The following is a 20766-nucleotide window of genomic DNA, read 5'->3' as shown; positions in this document are numbered from 1 at the left end:
ATTTGTTTTCCCAGCTAGAAGCGGTTTCCATTGTGCGGCGAGTCGGGAACTCGACACACTTTGGCTGGTGTTGACTGGTGGATTTGTTTGCTGGAAAGAACGCGTTTCGAATTCCCAGCGTCAAGTTTCGACGGTAAGTAAGACAGGAAGGCTCACTTTATGAATGGTTTTGGTTGCGGCAAACGGTGATTTGATGAAGTACATAGCTACGACCTGAGAATGGGTTCGCATATTGTGTATTTGTTCGAAAACTGGATTTTAGCGGCTACTTCTGCGGGGTCTGAAAGTAGGAGTTTGACTACAGGGGATAAGCGAATGGTGTACGAGGCTTAACGCTGTATTACACCATTCTATTTCGTATATATGTCTACCGAAGAGGCAGCACTATCCAAACAACGATCAAAGCATGTTTAAAAGATATGGTAAATATAATTATTTATTTCCAAGGAAATAATACTTTTATATTTTGACCTCCTGTGCGCTGAAAGTCACACCAAAACAATCATTACGCAATCACTGACTCTTGCTGTTTCAATAATTTCATATAGTCTGATTAGTGCGACAGCTGAGGTTTAATTTTGTGGGGCATTGGGAGATTGAGGTTAAATTTTCTGTACCCTCACATTCTCATTCCACAGTCTTACACATTGCGTCTGTGCGCTATGCATAGACATCTAATGACTCGATTAATTTTCTGGCAACCCAGTTTACAACGAAGTGACAGCTGACTACTTTAGCGACTATCAGAGATGCCAGATTTGCAGACAAGTCTGCAAATTCGCAGACTTTTAATTTAAGCTGCAGATTTTTTCGATGACGCAGATATTTGCAGATTTTTCCGTTTGGTTGCAGATATTTGCAGATTTTTTAGTTTGGTCGCAGATATTTGCAGATTTTTGAATGTAAAGGCTTTCGGTTACACTAACTTGCCTCACATTTTTTGTTCTTCCCAGACTTTTAAAATTATTATTGCAGACATTTGAAAAAAGTACCTGGCATCTCTGCGACTATAGAGTTCTAGGCAAACCATTTTACACACACGACATGAGTGGTTTGTTTTCCTCCAGCTGTCATATGTAAAACTGTCAGCCAATTTAATAATTTGAAATAGCTCGCATAAAGTATTTATAATGGTGCTGAAATGCTATTTGTCGCTGTAAAAGTAATTTCGAAGACGTACAATGTCGGTTGGTCAAGTTCCGTCATGAAAATAATCTGACTGAAAAGTTATTTTCAATTTGTTTTACTCCACCTATGACAGGTGGAGGAAAACAAATCGTCGAACACACTAATACAGTTATAGATTGTAAAGTACTCTATTTAACCAACCGTGTTCATCCGTAGAGTAAACGCGCAATAATATGCCACCAAATTTAAGCGATATCGTCGCGTGCATTGTTGGAACGATCCTCCAGCGGGTCGGTTATAATGCTTCGCCCCTTTTACCCGACGCCGCAGCAAATAATATCCACGAAGGAAATTACCGTGATTCTGTGGGAAACGTGATTCATTCAACTGTCGAAAAAAAAATAATCGAGCGATGCAAGAATCAGTGTTGCGCTGTGTGTATGACAATCGCAAAAAATGCGCATTTTTCCCGCGGAAAATTTACATTTCACTACAGCTGTATTATGCTGTACCGCACATATTTATGCAATACGATGCACAGGCGGGAATTCATATTCAATGAGGTTTTTTTGCGTGCTTCCTACCCCTGTCTTCAGTTGCAGTTTCGCGATTCAATCACGGGTTCGCATCTCGAATTCGTTCCGTTGTCATGCCGAGAGAGAGCTTTAAATTTTCAGCGATTGTTCGAGATATTCGATTTATTTATTCCTTTTTCCGTCGTTGTATGAGGAATATTTCCTCTTTCTGGATGGGTTTTTCGATACTGGTTAACGGTAATTGCTACAATGTATCGACGCGTACGCATGTTGCTCGCTGAAATGGATATATGTAGATTGAATATTTGTAATCATTTTGGAGACAGCATAATTTCCGGTTGCACACAACTTCAGCTACCTAACAAACAACGAAGGCTGAACAAGCTTTTGCTCCGAGAGAATAAGCTGAATAAGTACTGTTTAAGCCATTATCCAGTTAAATTGTTTGTTGGGTATCCATGGTCTTCGTTACATCAGCTATTTAGCGTTTTTTTTAAATTCAGTTATGTTGGAATTGGAATCAGCCTGTGACCAAAGCTATTATGGTATTCTTCTCCGTATTTTTTCCGATTTTGAATTATCATGGATCCTATCTTAGCCAAGCTACGCTTTTTTAACTGAGTTATTGTAGATCGACTCTTTTCTCCAACAAATCAGATGTACTGCAGGGTAGCAATGTAGGACTTCTGGTTGTCTCACTATTTTTCAATGATGCCTGTTGGGAAGCAGGCCAGTAATTTCTATAGTTTTTTTTATTTTTAGCAGTCAACTGAGCTCTGTTGAACGGGTTCAATATGAAAGTGACATTTATATGAATGATATTAATATGAAAGCTATTACATGACAAATGGTAGGAAAATCGAAGGATACTCTTAAAAAAAAAAATGCGCAGAAAATTTTCATGGGGAGGGTTTTAATTTTTATCGTTTCTATCAGAGGTGACGCGAGGTTCCACCGTCAACCTGTTCAATACCACAAATACCCTTAAAATCGTCGATTCTAACATTGAACGAATAGGACCAACAAAAGATGTTCGTCGAACGGGTTTTTTCTGATCACAGGAGTCGAGCATAACAAATTTGTTATCAAAACCCATCGGTGAATTGTCAAACAAACATTTTGTGGAAAACCTAATCCAAAAAAGTCCTGTAGAAAAGGCAAAAATATATGACATATTCGTGTAAGCGGCAACCGCTTCCTTCGTATTGAAAAAGTTTTTTCAATTTAAATTTAATCAACGCAATCATGTCTAAAGGCATTACTTATACATTACTTATAAATCATGTTATGATTCGAATTAACCTACAATGTAGAATCTTATTTTTTATTCCGAGAATTTTTCCTCCTTCCTATAAAATAGGTTGAAACATTTATTAACCGGTTTAAAATCATCTATTAATTCTAACAATTAGGATAGACATTTAAATGTTCCAAGGGCAGAAACATCTGGTTAGACTACCCAAGAAAACAAGCGTTCGACCGACAGCTGTGAACGTACGGTACAGCTACGAAACGTATTTGAAAACTATACAGCGCTCTCGTTTCGCACACAGAGTTCTAACGAGCATATGTACATTAGGGTGGGGCATTGTTATATGGAAAAACGTAATCATAGCCGCATTAACCGAGCACAGCACTTTTTTGGTACTTTTTGGGGTCCCAAACAACTGTGCAAAATTTGGGGTCGATTGGTGTTGACCCGGCGTGGCGCATTGCGTTTGAAATTTGTATGGAGATTAGTATGGGAAAATCTACATTTTTGCATTTTTAATTCTACAGACTACAATTCTTCTTGTAGTATGCCAACAAATAGATAGAAGTATAGTCCAGGATATGCTGAACAACTTTGCCGAAGGATGTATGCTGTTAGAATGTCTCTAAGCCAAGTTATAGCTGTTCAAAGTTTGATACATCGAATTAAATGCCAAAAATCATTTTTATTGCCAACACTGCGGGTGTACCAATGGAATTTCATATAGAATTCCAAAATAACATTATATATTTTAGATTTACCACATTGGAATGTTTGGATGAATTATTCAAAAGCCTTAGCTCAATTTCATGAGGTAGTTGAGCAATAGGGCGTAATGAGGGGTGAGGAGGGGGGACTTTAATATGTAGAAATTCGAACTGAAATGTTGTCGAGTTGGAATGTTCAGATGAATTATTTCAAAAAATTTACACATTGTCCTACGCATAATAGTAACGATGAAATAAAACATACTGTATCCATTTGTCTTGACTTTTGTCAAAAGAAGTTATGTTACAGACTGAATCAAATGATGTCGAGTTGATATGTCAGAGGATTGCATTGATTATATTTCAGTTTAATACGCACTATGATTTGATGGGATGCTCATTTCGATACTGCTCGATCACCTGAAGCAAAAATTGATGTAGGGATCTGGTAGATTTTATGTTGAAATCCAAAAATTAGCCTCACGCCTCGTGATCGAACAGCATAGAAATGAGCGTACTATCAAATCATGCGTATTATACCGAAATATAATCCTCTGACATATCAACTCGACATCATTTGATTCAGTCTGTAACATAACTTCTATTGACAAAAGTCAAGACAAATGGATATAGTATGTTTTATTTCATCGTTACTATTATGCGTAGGATAATGTGTAAATGTTTTGAAATAATTCATCTGAACATTCCAACTCGACAACACTTCAGTTCGAATTTCTACTTATTAAAGTCCCCCCCCCCCCCCATCACCCCTCATTACGCCCTATTGCTCAACTACCTCATGAAATTGAGCTTAGGCTTTTGAATAATTCATCCAAACATTCCAATGTGGTAAATCTAAAATAAATAATGTTATTTTGGAATGCTATATGAAATACCATTGGTACACCCGCAGTGTTGGCAATAAAAATGATTTTTGGCATTTAATTCGATGTATCGAACTTTGAACAACTATAACTCGGCTTAGAGACATTCTAACACTATACATCCTTCGGCAAAGTTGTTCAGCATATCCTGGACTACACTTCTATTTATTTGTTGGTATACTACAAGAAGAATTGTAGTCTGTAGAATTAAAAATGCAAAAATGTAGGTTTTCTCATACTAATCTCCATACAAATTTCAAACGCAATGCGCTACGCCGGGTCAACACCAATCGACCCCAAATTTTGCACAGTTGTTTGGGACCCCAAAAGGAACCAAAAAAGTGCTGTGCTGAAAAAACGATCATTTTGCCCCACCCTAATGTACATCGCTGCAACGCTCGCTGGTTCAATATTTGATTTGAACCGGTGCAAAAGAGAATAGAAAAAGCCATCGCCCATGGGTCTCACACTGCTGTTCCAGCCATTACGCATACTGCTGCTCCATTCAACGCGTGACAGTATGAGATACGGGCATGTTTGAGGTTGAACCGGTGAAACCAGGAAGACAGAAAATTGTAATGGAGACGCTAGATTGGTTTATCGTTCCAATCTGACTGTGCAACTTCAGTGTTTGAAGATTTTTCCTTCATTGAAAATATTTTTCGTAGGTAGTACTGCAGTTAAACTCTAAATAAGTTTCGGTTCGGCTGATTTGGCTGACCTGTTCAATAAACAGGTTGAACATACCGACGCGTCGTCTCTTCGTTTCTTATAAAAGAAACCATTAAAATTTTTCTGAGGCCTGGAGGACCGAGTTTTGTATACCAATCGACTCAGCTCAACAGATTGGGTAAATGTTTGTTATCAAAAAGGAATCTTCTACGGACATCGAGGCCCGCTGGTTCGCGGTAGTGTCGGATTGGTAGGTAGTGATTAAGCTTACCGACTAAGTCTAAACCTCTCCATCCTTATTCATATGGGGCATCCGCTAGGTACTACTTAAGTGTGCTCTTGCTCTTGCGCCGCTTGCTGATTGTGTTAATCGTTCATGTCTTTTCTATTATCTGACCTCCTCAGGTCTGCTGCAAATATCGTCACCTCAACACGAACCGATCCGGATGTGCCGACTCTAATGATTTTTAGCTCTTTACAATCATCTTCTCAGGGTTTCTTATCCTTCTTGACGCTACTCATTCCTATTTACCTGCTAGCTGGTGCTGAGAGTTCTTCGGCGGCGGTATTTCTCTCGATACCGATTCCCATCTCCGACTTCGTGTTTTTCCTCTGTTGCTCCTATTACTCCCACCTTTGCTGTGTAGATGGTCTTCTCACAACTGTGGCAAATATCGAAACTTGCCGAAGCGTGATCCAGCCTTCCTCGCAATGTTTCTTCCTTGGTTTCTGCAACTCCTTGTTTCTACAGTGATTAAGCTCAAACGATATTTTATGTGTCAAAACGGCTTGTAGTGGAATTTATTTTATGAGCAGGAAGTTAATAACTTTTTAAAAGTAATTCAAAACCCCAATGGGAAGGGTTTGAACACCCAAAACCCTCTCCATGCGCACGGGTCTGTACTAGAGCAGTAGTTATTGCAATTAGTCTGGTTAGATTTCGCTAAAGCGGTGCTGCCAGAGAAATTTTTAGTTATTGTTGTAAAACGAAATTTCAATATTTCTTCGTCGTTTTCAAATATTATAGAAAAGTGATAAATTCTATCATTGTAGACTGTCATCGTCCATCTTTTCTATGCAGTTGCGGTATTGTAAATATTCTTGGCGAATTGTTTAAAATTGGGCAGCTTCTAGCACTGAGGAAAAGCATCTATTATGATCATGATTAGTTGTTTTTTGGCCCCAGCAATTTTTAGTAAAAATAGGTTTGGAATATTAAATGCACTAGACAAAACGTTGGACATGACAAGGTTACGGCGGTAAATGTCCGTACAGTGTTTAGTTATCAGCCACCCGGTCTAACAATTCGAAACCAAAATCAGAATTTCTAATAATTTATGGCTGGATTACTGCTCTAATGCTAATAACGGTTCCGATTCAGCCGATTGCGGAATGTGTTCTTTGAACCTTAAAGCTTCTCTAAGATTCACAAAAGACCCCTGAATTTCACAGAATTCTAAATCTAAAGTTTGATTAAATTCTCTACAGCTCTGACAAGTTTGCTATGCTTTCCTCAAATTCGTGGAACTTTCCAGCAATTCTCAGCAGTTGCCCAGTTCGTTAAAAGTTTCATTAAAGTTTGGAGATGACCCTGAAAGTTCACAGAACTTTCCAGACGCTCTCAAAAATTTGCTGAAAATTTGATGTTAGATCATCGCAGCATTCTCTTGAAATTTGCAGTGGTTTACGAAAGTTTATAGAAATTCTAAGAAATATTCATCTGTAGTTTTTAGAGCGTTACTCACATTCGCTGATGTTGTTTAAAATTCGTATAAATTCCACATAGTACCGTAAGAATTCCTCTGAATATCGCATATTTTCCATCAAATTTGCAAAACTTTTCTGAAACTTGCAGAACTTCAATAAAATTTTTCGCATTTGCAGGCTGATCTTCTTTAAAGATTTTCGGAAATATTCTGAAGTTTGCATTCATTGCACAAAACTTTCCAAAAGTGCAACAAACCTTGTTTCCTGAAATTCGAGAACTGTTCCTGATACTCACAAAACTTTCCTGAAGTCCGCCAAAATTAACTGAATTGAGACAGAATTCCCTGGTGTTTCGGCTATCAATTTAATGTAGGATCAAGTCGGTCTGTCGGATACTGATGAAATGAAGTCAAATTGCTAATTCATGGCTTACTGAAGTTATAAACAGGTATTGTGCCATTCATGCACAAAATCTTTTTTATGTCATTGGAAGTAATACGGTTCAAATGTATTACATATTAGGGTAACGTGAGAGTAAAGAACACCCAGTCGCACTTCAGTTACTTGTTTGAGCAATTTCCGTGATTTTAAACGTCGATATTAAATCGATTTTTTCTTAATCCAAAAGTATAGGGACGAGCTCCATTGTTTCGAAACTTGTCCCCTCTTTCAGTAAATACTCCTGGAAAATGAAGCTGGACTTTGCTTAAATCTTCAATCGCTAGTTCGCGAGTTCAAGTGAATGAATCGCTGATGTTAACATGTCTAATTTTATTGGTGAAACTTTTTTTATTATTCGATCCAAAATATCAGTATCAACAGTAACTGTTGGCTTTCTTTTTCGTCACATCGTTCTTCATCCGGTTGTTGGGGACCAGAAGTTTCCTCCTGGCAGATCTGCTGAAAGCTAAAACTATAAGCGAACTACAATAACCACAAATTGCTTTCCTGCCATTAAATAAGCCCATTTTCCACAAAACTTTCTGAAAGATGGCGAAAAACAACCATAACCGGCATCCAACCTATCGGATCTAACCAGCGTTGACGGATTGGATAGTCGCACCCCCACCCCAACCCGCAACGAGCAGCTTCGACCACCCATTCTATCAGTCTGAACTTCCCCGAAAAACCGATTTACATTCCACTATCGTCGCATACGTCCTACGTCGGTACAATTTGGCCATCTAGCATATTACAAAACTTAAATTGAAATTTGATTGTTCCCGGGCAGTGCAAGCTCATTTCCAAACGCAATCCACGCAAACCATCACCAGCAGCAGCAGCCAACTTGTTTACTGGTCCTTCTGCGTTTCAGCCAGCCGACCAGTCGGTCGGCCCGGCCTAACAGGCCAATATCTCCAACAACCCCCGCACTGGACATAATCAACTCCCAGACGGGTTTCGCTCTATTCCGTGTTCCATTGCTACTGACGCTACTTGCGGTTCGGTTCCCTCCTGATTCCCCTTATCGCCTCCGGTGTTCTCTTCGCGCCTGCCACACACACACACCGTTCAACATAGCGTCGGCGAATGGTCAGCAAAAACACCCGGGCAGAATTAGCGAACGGACGAATGAGAATATGCCTTCTACCAGATCGGTGGGGAGGTGAAAATTGCTTCTCGCACATCATCAATGATGAATGAATGTGTGGAAATGTTAGCGCCGTCGTTTTGCTCGAAACTGGTCCCACTAGATACTCGTCATACAGTATGTACTCACCAGCACCGGAATGATGCCCGAGGGGCTAACAAGGTGATCGCCTAGCAATGATTGCCCTTAGAAAACCTACTACTGCTTCGGTATAAGTGGGCTACTTTTGACGCTAGCAAATTCCCCCGTAATTTGTTTCTAGCTATGATGAATCGTTGGTTCGATTTTTCGGTTGATTGTCGGTATTGTTGTGGTGCCCACCTGGCTGCGGCCGTGCGGCCGGTCCATCTACAAGGCTAAATGATCTGTGCACATTGCACTATAAATCAAAATGATTTGGTGGGGATTCCTGTCCGTAGTCACGGTGGCCGTACCTGCTCCCATTGTGATGCGGGTTCGGATTGCTGTCCGATAGTGCGCGTTATAACCTGACAAACAGGCGCGATATGGCGTTTTATCGGCACCATTCGTGCTCAATACCATCTATCAATATCGGAAGATGATCAGGCTGATACCGTTGTATTGTTGATAATAATTTGTTTCATTGACAAATAAATGGTTTCTCATTTTCTATCGGTCTACCGTAATAGGTCGAGGGTACAGAACTAGTCCAGAGGATGATTGGTTGCGTCATACGTACGATGAAACACGCTCGATTTGGACTACTGGGGTTGCGCTCGAAACAATCCTTGCACCAACAATGTGTTTGGGGGGATTTGTACGGAGATGCACAAAATGGTTCCATCCAATTGTTTTCCCTTTAGGGAGTGTTTGGTTCTTAAGCCAAAGTTCGTTTTTGCATTCTTATCAGCAAACCTGTCATTGCTTCCCGAGACATCATTTGGAATCAGTCGTCAACAAAACTGAAAAAAATCTTTCATAATCATGTTCAGCAGGTATTACTTTTATTACTCATATTAGAACAGGAGTCCGTATAATTCACCACTTCGAGAATAAAAACTGTCATTATCACATGGATCACTTATACAAGATGGATAGATAAAACGCACAATTACTACGGATAATAATCTGATGTAAAATGACGCATAGAACTTATTGCGGTATTCCTTTGGTCATCGCTGCCTTGCTGGAGCTCATCATGAACATGACAAAACAAGTCTAATCTACTTTGTTTACGATTTGCCTTCTAAAATAGTAAATATTTTAATATTTTTGTTTTTACGAAAATCAAAAAATGTTAAGTTTTTCGCCGAGAGAAATAATTATCGGTTCTATAAGATCAAAAAATAATTCTCATGCTTTTTGTGGCGACAAAAAATTGTAAGACTTAAATTGTCCTGGAAAAGTCCGATATCGAATAATGCTCTTGTCGCATAAACGAATGAGTGAGTGAGAATTATGGTGCCTGCTTTTCAACTTTCAACAGTATACGGCCACAGATCGCACCGGTCCCCACTAATACCGGTTCCGTTCGAAACGAAACTGTACCAGGCTCCAACCCCAGCCGCTGTCAATATGTATGAACTGACAGCAGTTGGTGCTAGGACCCAACCCAGCCCTGGGTTCAAGCGAAAACGACGTAAGGAGGCTCGTACTCCGGTTGGCACCGCGGATCCATAGATCTAGAGATCCAAAAATCGAAAGATACAAAGATCAAATGATCCAATCATCAAAGAATTAAAAAATGTAAGCATCCACAGATCCAAATCAACAAAGATCGAAATATCCAAAGATGCTCAGACCAAAAATCTATAGATCCAATGATCCCGAGGTCCAAAGATTTAAAGCTTCGAATACACAACGATCCATTGATTTGGAGATCCAAATATCCAGAAATCCAGAGATACAAAGATGAAATGACCGAACCATCAATGGATCTGAAAATCCAAAGATCCATAGATCCAACAATATGGAAATTCAAAGGTCCAAAGATCCATAGATCCAACGATTCAATAATCCAAAAATCCAAAGATCTATAGATAAATAAATCCAATGATCGGAAGCTTGATCTTGAGCTTGTGCGACCACCCCTGACTGCTACTCCGTTATGGATCTGGACTAGCTGAAGTTGCACAGGGAATCAGTAGATAATTATGCTTGGGAGTAGCGAATTGTCTTTCAATGTGCAACTCCTGGTAATCCTAAAGCGTTTATTGATTATTACCGACGCCAGCCAGGCCCGAACGTAGATCGCGGAAGGAAAGGGAAGGTTGGATAGTCCGATACTTACTTTTGTTAGAGGCCGTATATACTACTGCGCACTCCACAAGTATCACCGGAGGAGGATATTTGTTAGTAAGTATAGAAGTTGGATTCTATTACTTCTTTACCGACCCCAGAGAGTTAGATCCACTATCTGGACTAGATATCGATCTATCAACTCATGTACCGGTGACCAACGACTTTACTTACCTTTCGAAGGAAGACGTGGCCACAGATTTTTTCACGTCAGAAAAATCTCAACGACCTCGACTGGAATTGAACCCATGCCAACTGGAATGAGCGGCGGTCACGCTTACCACTCAACCATCGGCGCCGTCATCCCCATAGAGCCAAAGATCTATAGATCAAAAAATCCAATGATCGAAGGATCCATAAATCCAATAATAGGAAGATCCAAAAATCCAAGTTCGAAATAGTCAAAGGTGCCTAGACCAAAAATCGGTAGATTCAACGATTCCAAGGTCCAAAGATTTAAAGATTCGAATGCATAACGATCCGTAGATCTAGCGATATAAATAACCAAAAATCCAGAGGTATAAACTTCAAACGATCGGAACATCAAAGGATCTGAAAACCCTAAGACCAAAAATCCATAGATCCAAAGATTCGTAGACCAAATATCCATAGATCTAAAGATTCAGACGTGCAACGATTTAAAGATTCGAATATCTAGAGATACAACGATCAAACGATCCAATCAACAAAGAATCAAAAGATACATATATTTGAAAATACAACGATCGAAAAATCAAGAATTCAAAGATCCAAATCTATAAACATCCAAAAATCACAAGACTAAAATGATCCAAAGATTCAAAGATTCGTTATTGCAAACGTTCAACGACCCTACCATCCGAATATCCAAAGATAAAAAATCCAAAATACCAAAGATATTAAAGTACAAATCAGCGTAAAAGTAACGATTCAAAGATAGAAAGATCCAATGATCTAAGGATCCAAAGATTCAAAGATCCAGAGATTCAAGGTTTCTAAGATCCAAAGATCTAAAGATGTAAAGATCCAAATAACAAAAAAGTCAATAGATAGAAAGATTTAAAAGATCTAAAGATCCATTAATCCAATAATAATAATAAGATTCGACGATTTAAAGCTGTATCCAAAGCTTAAAATATCCCAAAGATTTGAAAGAACAAATTCTGTAAAGTTCCAAAAATTCGAAGATTTAAGAATGCAAAGATTCAAATCTGTAAAGATCTGAAGCTCTTAAGATTCAAATTATCCAAAGATTCAAAAGATCTAAAGATCCAGATATCCAAAGACCTTTGAGTTTTTTGGTCAATGGATCTCAAAATATCCCAAGGTTCAATTATGTAAAGGTTCAATGATTCAAATATCCAAAGATCTAGAGATGCAAAGGTTTCGAAATTTAATAATCCAAAAATCGAAAGATTAAAAAATCCAATGATCCATAAATCCAAATATCCAACAATCCGACGATTCAAATCTCCAATGATCCAGACATCTCTAGACCAAAATAACTACATCTATGTGTTCAGAAATCCCAAGGGAGAAAGATTCGAATACTCAAAGATTAATAGATCTAACGATCCAAATATCGAAACTTCTTGAGATATGACGATTAAATGATTCAATAATCATAGGATTGGATCCTTATGATCCTAAAATCCAAAGATCCAAAAATTCAACGATTCGAAGATCAAAATATACAAATCTGTAAAGAGATAAACCAATGATTCCAATATCCTATAATCCAAAGATTCAACGATCCAAGGATCTAAATATCCAAAGATCAAATGACCCAATGATCCATAATTGTAAGATCCAAACTTGTAAAAATCCAAAGACTCAATAATTCGAGAGATCCAAATCCGAAGGTCAAATGATCCAAAGATACATAATCCAGTAGTCTTTTAGTTAACGCGGTATAGCTATCGTAGCGATCTGCAATCAATTGGATACTTTTTGCAGTGCTTGGCGTCAAACTCTCCAATATGCACTTCTTTTCAAACCTTTATTATTTGAGCAATTGCGCTTGTCAGTAAACCATAGTAGCTTCACATTTAGAATCAGATAATACTATGCTATATTACTCCATAAGGATAAAAAATTTGCTGAAACCCAATTTCTCTCCACTAAGGAAAAAATTTGGTGAAACCACTTTTGTAATCGCAGGATACTAAACCTATAATTAAATCAGTTATGAAATTTGTGTTTCGACGTCATCTCATCAGAATCCGACAGTAACTTAGTGCCATGACTAAGCTATCGCCGTATTTATTAGTTATTTCGTGAGTCGTACGACGAAATTCACACTCTTATATCCAACTTTTGACCGATGAATTCGGTGAAGCGGAGTTGTTTTATTACGCATCAAACTTCCCTTTCGTTTTTTGCCGGTTGCCCACGTGAATTCAGAGGGGTTTCTAGTTTCAAAAAACACTGGGGATATGCCCCCCCCCATCAAGCTACATCATAGATTCTTATGAAACTACCTATGTAGGAATTTTGGAGGAAAGATATGTCAAAAATATGGGGTCGATATTTGATCGCCATCTATATTCGCCAAGCACGAGGCTGGCTTAATGCAATGATTCCATTAATTTCGACGTTAAGCCGTCAATAGCAGTTTTACTAAAGCAATGGTAATGTAAAAACGGATTGAAAAATGAACAAATAGAATAGTAGAGATTAAAACTCACGAAATATAAATGTCCGCTCTGATGGCTACATTTTCAGTATATCAGTAGTTCAAACCAGAACCAAATTCATTGTGGTATCTGTCATAGTTTTGTTAAATATGAGATAATAGAGAGTGTTGATGCTGGTTTACTAAGCCAGGCCTCGTTTGGACGAATCCCGATCAGGAAGGATTTTTAGTGTCAGAAGAATCGTTAAACACTTTGAAGATTATTGAAAAAGAAAATGAGAATTACGAAAAGAGATTGCCGGTCATACTTTTATGGGTCCATATTGAAGCAACATAGGCATCAAGGGCACAACACCAAACATGAATCATGTTGAAATTCATCTCATCAGTAACTAGCACCAACTTGGGACCAAGTTAAACGATGTATCTAAAGTAATACTTAAATTTGCACTACTTTAGATACGTCGTCTAACTTAGCCCCAAGTCGATGCTAGTTACTGACGAGATGAATCCGAAACTGAACTAAAGATCACTCGAGTAAAACGTTCCAGGATGGCTTGATTATGGTAAGTAGATCTGGCAACCATCGGTCAACTTTTTATTTGATACCGTTCACAACTAAGCTGCATTTTTTTTGTTAAAAGATTTTGAAAGATTTATTGTATTATTGAATGATTCGCGAAAACTGTACTTAGTCCTTTACAAAAATCAGTAAAATTGTGAAAATTGCTTGTCATACGAAACGTTTTTTCAGTATAATTGTTTGATTTCACTTCTGTTTCAATTTATCTGGAGTGTTGATTACAAATTATATTTTCAAACAATTGATGTGAAAAGTTTAAAAGCTATATATCACAATGTATATTTTCAAATGCATTTGTGTTCCAAAGTTCGTATCAATAGATTTAATCCCTATCTGAGCTATAGTCGAAACATTTTTCTGTTCGATTATTTTAATTACTCAATATTATAGTCTGAAACCAAAACTAACCACGGTGTCTTTTTTTAACAACTTTATGCAAAAAAATTCAGCATCCCTGAAACTTTAGGATATGAAAGAATGGGCTTTCCCCTTTCATTTGAAACCAAAATCAAAATAATCCGTCGGGGGGTCTAGAGCAACTTTTTTTTTGGAAGTTTTTTTTGTGAAAACATAGATTTTACAATGGAACAAGTTCATATTTCTGCCCCCAGATGGTGCTTTAGACATTCGAACAACACTAAAAGTAAGAATCTGATAGATTATTTAATTGTCTACAACTTTGTTACCAACTAAAAACCGATTTGAAATTATCCCGAAAAGTAGTTTAATATTTTAACGAATTCTAAGTCCAAGTTAGTTTCACAGAAGACCTAGTGGTTTGTCAATTCACAAGCACTTTTTTTATTTGCCAAATAGTTGTGTTTAGTTCAATAGTGAATTCAGCGGAATTTGAGAGCTTGGAAAGTCTCATCTTTTAGCTGAAAATTATAATTCCCTGATACAGGGCACCATTCATATTTTTGGGATGAGAAGTTTTAGATAAGTGTTGACCAAACTAGTATGATATTAATATTCTTTTTCATGATGGTAAGTGATTCCTCCCGCAGAAACAGCTTTTTCAATTATGTATGCCTTCTTTTTCATTTATTCGAATGTTCTCAGGGATGACTGATAACCAGTGTTACCACAATTAAATCTGTACCGGAGGTTCAAAAATCTTTTCTATCTCTACCATTATGTGGAAAATTCTGTACCGAATTCTGTACCAAATCAATAACAAGATTGTTTAAAAATCATATGATGTGCATATTTTTCATTTGAGCCGGCGAGCTGAAACTGACACTAAGATTCGATACGCGAGAAACCTGCTTGCAGCAAATCAAAGGGTTGATGTCTGAATGAAGGCCGAGCAGATCTTGGTGAATTGTCTGCTTTTAATCTGCGGGAAGCTTCATTTGATTCCCGACTTCTCGCATCCCAGTGTCCAGCGACAGCTCCAGCTCAACTTCTCGATGTCACTTTGTCGGCGGCCCAACTCAATATTTGCCGACTATTTGATGCGTTTGCAGTGTTTAATATTTTACGCTGCTGTCACATAAAAAATTCTGCACCGATCTAAACTTTTTGACAAAAATCTGTAATCCTTACCGTACAGAATCTGTACCAAAAATGTTTAAAAAATCTGTACCTTTCTAGATAAATCTGTACTTGTGGTATCACTGCTGATAACTATTCTTACATGAATCTCCTACTCTGTTAGCATCTTCGTATAAAATTGACTTGTCCTGAACTTCAACATTTATATTTGAACAAACTCAATGAAACTTTTATCGCACCATTGCAATATTTCGCGGATTTCATTGCAACGCTTGGTTAAAAACGCTGATTATCCGTTTTCAAAATTAACTCAATGTGACAAAGAGTGAACAAAAAACTTTGAGTTTTTGGATCAAGATTTTTTTTTTTGGGATATATTCGAGGACTTCTATGTATATAAGGTTATTGTTGTACTCAAATCATATTTTGTTTTCAAAAGTAATACATATCGCATAATCTAGGATCAATTTGGTAACGATATCTCGCATAATTGATAGGAAATGGCCGTAAAATACAACTGCCACAATATGCTTTTCGGAGAAAACTTGAATAAATCGTTTCACGCTAACCACTAATTTGGACAGTTACTACTGTGGGTTGCGTTAAATTAGAAACGGTGTGTCCCAACATTTCGTCTTGAACGGAATTATAATAGCTGACTTAAGCGATCATAACCTAAGTTATACGACGTATGGTCCTTTCTAAAACATAAATGTAAGCAAACCCTTGTAACCAAGCAATACCTTCCGATGAATGGTAATCCCTTCGAATCTATCGGGAAGGATTACAAACCAAAAGCACAAATAGTTCTCTGACTCTGTCAAACATCCTTATTTTCAGAAGTTCAATTAGAATTGTCAACGTAATGAATCCCGTCTAATATTTTCATGCCACTAAACCCAATTATTTTTTTTTTGTAATGTAATAAGTGCGAGAAAACATATTTCCAAACCACTAGGCCTCGTGTGAAACTATCTTAGATATAACTTTGTTAAAATCTTAAACAACTTTTCCGGATGATTTCAGATCAATTTATAGTGGTCGACAAACTTGTAGACAATTGAATTTTCTATCAATTTCTCACTTTTAGTGTTGTTCGAATTATAAAGCACCATCTGGGGGCAGAAATATGAACTAGTTCCATTGTAAAATCTATGTTTTCACGAAAAAAACTTCAAAAAAAAAAGTTGCTCTAGACCCCCCGACGGATTATTTTGATTTTGGTTTCAAATGAAAGGGGAAAGCCCATTCTTTCATATTCCGAAGTTTCAGAGATGCTGAATTTTTTTGCATAAAATTGTTGTAATAAATACACCGTGTAACAGTATCTTATTTCAATCTGATCCTGGTCCTTCAATATTAATGTTATTCTGAAACTGATTGTAGCAACTTTTCAGTCATAATAATTACTACATTCTAGTGTGTCACAACTACGTGACAGAGTATTCTCTGTACTGTACTGCCTTACCCAATGTCGACCATCATCCCAACGAACCATTATCAACATTTTATTTCCAACAGAGATTATCAGATAATTGGCGCCTGTTTGTATACCGGTATTGACTAAACAATGTATTCCCTGCTACACGTGAACCCTCAGAGTAGTTAAGGGACATGACAATTTTTATCATGTTTGTTGTTGTCTTACATTGCAAAGTTGAAGCACTGCGCGATAAGCTCTCGTCATCACTGAAGTGAACCTAAACAGCATTATCAGCTGACGGAAACATTCCATGCATTTTACACACTTTTTCACTAGTCACTAGTCGCTATCAACCTAACCTTCGCGCACGCCACAATCGCAATCCCCGTATACAATTACAAGCAGCTTGTTTTTGAGCAAGTCACCTAAAAATCACTCGTCGTCGGAAACTGTGCCAATATGACCGGAACGTAGTCGTCGAACTTTGCCACGAAAAAGTTTCCCGCAATCGGATGACCCAGACTGTACCGGCGGGCGAAGTCTCGCGTCGAGAAACGTACTCGTGGTGTGCGATTTCTGAAATGAAAAAAAAAATTCCTGGCCGTAAAGACAGGTACGTGCCGCATCGGGTGACTCACTTTCGGGAAGCTCTCGGCAACTCGGAGTAATTGTAGCGGCAGTGCTGCTGGTAAAGTAAGAAAATGTACCGATGGTAACCGGATGTCGAGCGGGGAAACGCTGGCATATACTCGAACATCACTTCACCCTGCTCCACATGCTTTCCGGGAATGTTTCCGACCAACCAGTGAGCAAATTCCCGGTACAGTGGCTCTGTTCGGCTGGGAGAATCCGGATCGATCATCACCAGGGTGTAGAAAGTGGTTGGATCGGCACACCATTCGACCTTGGGTTCGTTGCGCACGTCAGTCGGTGTTAGTTCCTTACTTGCGTCCACCAAGCGTTTGGATCGGTAGGCGACCTTGTCGAAAGGAAAAAGAAAGGCATTATTTATTAATTGAATTTTTTTTTTGCCACATCGCATTTGACGTCTGACCTTCGCGAACACGAGTGGGGCACGATCGATTAACACCGGAACGATGTCGTGCTCGGTAAACATTTGATTAATATCGGCTTCCATTGGTGCTGCGCCTCGCTCCTGTCAATCCTGGATGTGTTGTGCGATCAAACGACGACGGTAGACTGCATGTTGTTCTGTCCAAACCGATCACGCTGCTGTGGCAGATCTCAAACACTGAATGAACAACACTCGGTGAACGGTATTGCTTGTGTAGCGTTTGGATCGAAACAGCTGATAACAAGGTCGCGTCGCGTTAGAGTGCTGAGCTGCGTGTTGCGTTTGCTTTTGCTGCATGACCGATGTGACGTCGCGTACGAGTTCGGCGAGTAGAAAAACGTTGCCAACGTTTTTGTTCGGAAATATGACGCACAAAGAATGTATTTATCCAAAGGTTTCAGTCATTTGATGACGTACGAAAACAACTTGTATACGCACTGGTCCGTCTGGTACATTTGATTTCACCTAGCAGTAACATATTTGGTTTCTGATATGAACATCTCTCCTATATTATCTACAAAATAAACTGTTGATAGTGCCAGTTGATATTTACGGAAGTAATTGATCTTCTCTTGTAGGTCATTTTCAGATTGTCTTTCAATTCGTCCGATGATTAGTGCTCGTGATAATATACAACAAATAGCAAAATATCAACATATTTTGTAAATTCGTCCCTGAACCTGTTCAGATGAAACACTCCAGGGTAATGAACCTATTTTCGCTTTATTTCTATTGTCACTCTACCCATTGGTTAAGAGCTGCGTCTGCCATCTTTCCTACTCACATTGATTCAAATGCTTCAAATGGTAGGGTCAAAAATTAGGACGCTCGATTCGAGTTTTCGTTGGGCTCAAACATGAGTATTGCATTGTTTATCGACCATTTTTGATTTTAAGTTGGTTGTTAGGAACGAAGCAAAGTTATTCCATCGATTGTAGGCCGAGTAATAAATGAAACAATGCAGCACCGTTCCCAATAGGGCTAAAATTGGCCCATTACCCCGTTGGGGTTTCCATGAATGTTGCACAGTTGGTCAGGAAACTGTTTTCGACGAACAGAACCGCTCGAGCTCTGAGTAAGCCTTTTGTCGGTTTAGAGTCTTCGGTAAAGTATCACAGGTTAAATTTAGTCATATTTCGACGACTTGGTTTTAATCTAGATAACTTGAAACTAATCTAGATCAGCTCTATCTTTTGATAGAAGCGTGTTAGAAAAAAACTTTCTTCAACAAAGTTGTTTGTTTTGATATTTGCAGCATATATTTCGAAGACACTTATTCTAAAAAGTGTGTGTAGATGGCGCTGTATAGCAAGTATTTGATCGTTTTCATGAACAAAGTTTTTTCACAGTCTGACATATTATTCGAAGATCCTTTATTTCATTACTCTTATGCTCTAAGTATGTATCATAGAGGTTTGGTGTCTTCGACAAAGTATCATGTAAAAAATAGAGCTATACTCTGACCCCTTTTGCATTGACCTAGATAATTTTAAACTGATCTAGATGAGTTCTATCCTTTGACAGAAGTTTCTTAGTAGAAAACTTTCTTCTTCAAAAACATTCCATGGATACTACTTGGAAAATCAGTTTCTACAATTTGGTGCTTATAAAGTATTGTAGTACGTAAGTGTCAATTTTGATTCGTTTTACATTTTAAATTACTTAAAACTAGGGGAATACATATTGATGTTTTTTTAATGGAACTAAGGAGATTTTATAGCTATCCTATATATCTACACAAGGGGGTAATATAAGTTTCATAAGAAAAGGGGTGTCATTTAGTTTTTATGTCAATATGGTTTGACACTTTTAGCAGATAGATTATTGGAGCAAATAATTTTTACCTAATGGGGACAATTTTTACGACTATCTTAAAAGTAGGAATAATTAGAGGGCGTGATTGAATTTTGTAAAGATTCGGAGAGATTAATTAGAGTTAGTTTTAGGTGGTAGTAGAGATGGGCATTTTCAACGAAATTATGTAATATAATAGTTAAAACTAGAAGAGACAGGAAGAGCTAAATGCTTCGCGAAGATATTTGCTGCGGAGAAGGAGGTTGATTTCTGAGTATAAGAGTCAGGAGAGGGAGAGTGGCGAAGAAGACAGGGGGGAGAAAATTATAAACTTTCAGTTTCAGGCAACGGGAAATCAACGGAATAGATTATAGACTCGGGTGGCCTTCATAAGGAAGAATCATGTACTGGGACACTGGGTTATCCTTCTCAAGACGGCAGAAGTTTCTCCAGACGATTTCGTAGTACGGCTCAGATGTGGATCGGCAACACTTCGAGTTGCGCGTGTGATGTACATGCTGTAGGTCCCCTGTTTGTTGGCTCATTCGACACAGATGTTTTGTGTCGCCTTGGAGTCGCATCAAACCTTCGTGGGTGTTTGGTACAGGTAGAAGAGGGCGCTTCTGAGATTGATAAGAAATAAGACGGAGCAGTTGAATTTGTATATTGATGGTTTTCACGAAGGTTTATATGAGGGGCATATAGAGGAGATCGCGACCTGTTAGCATATCTCGAACCGGGACGTTGGTTGGTCTTCCTCGGGCCCGCAGGGTATCCATTACCCGAGACCTGGCGGAACTGTTCTCGGTGTACGCCCAGACAGTGCGCTCGATGTCGTGATAGCCGTCGCCACAAGCGCAGATACCACTGTCCAGGAGCCCAATACACCGGAGATGCGCACCCAGCGTGTAATGGTTTGCCATGAGTCGGGACATCACACGAATGAAGTCACGGCCCACATCTATCCCCTTGAACCAAGGTTTCGTCGACACCTTGGGGATGATCGAGCCACCTTCCTAGCTCCCCATTGCTCCAAGAGTTTTG

The 20766-nt window shown here is 38.6% G+C and overlaps 1 protein-coding gene across 1 annotated transcript; it reads right to left on the bottom strand.

Moving 5' to 3' along the window:
* Window positions 1-9423: 9423 nt before the first annotated feature.
* Window positions 9424-18117, bottom strand: LOC131677080 (protein D3-like). The gene is made up of 3 exons (XM_058956655.1): window positions 17908-18117; window positions 17492-17832; window positions 9424-17429 (listed from the first exon to the last, which is right to left on the bottom strand). The coding sequence occupies exons 1-3, from the start codon at window positions 17989-17991 to the stop codon at window positions 17279-17281; spliced, it is 576 nt and encodes a 191-aa protein (XP_058812638.1). The 5' UTR covers window positions 17992-18117; the 3' UTR covers window positions 9424-17278.
* Window positions 18118-20766: the final 2649 nt, after the last annotated feature.

This window comes from Topomyia yanbarensis, chromosome 1, assembly GCF_030247195.1.
Source record: "Topomyia yanbarensis strain Yona2022 chromosome 1, ASM3024719v1, whole genome shotgun sequence".
Lineage (NCBI taxonomy): Eukaryota > Metazoa > Arthropoda > Insecta > Diptera > Culicidae > Topomyia > Topomyia yanbarensis.
This window is presented reverse-complemented; position numbering and strand designations above follow the sequence as displayed.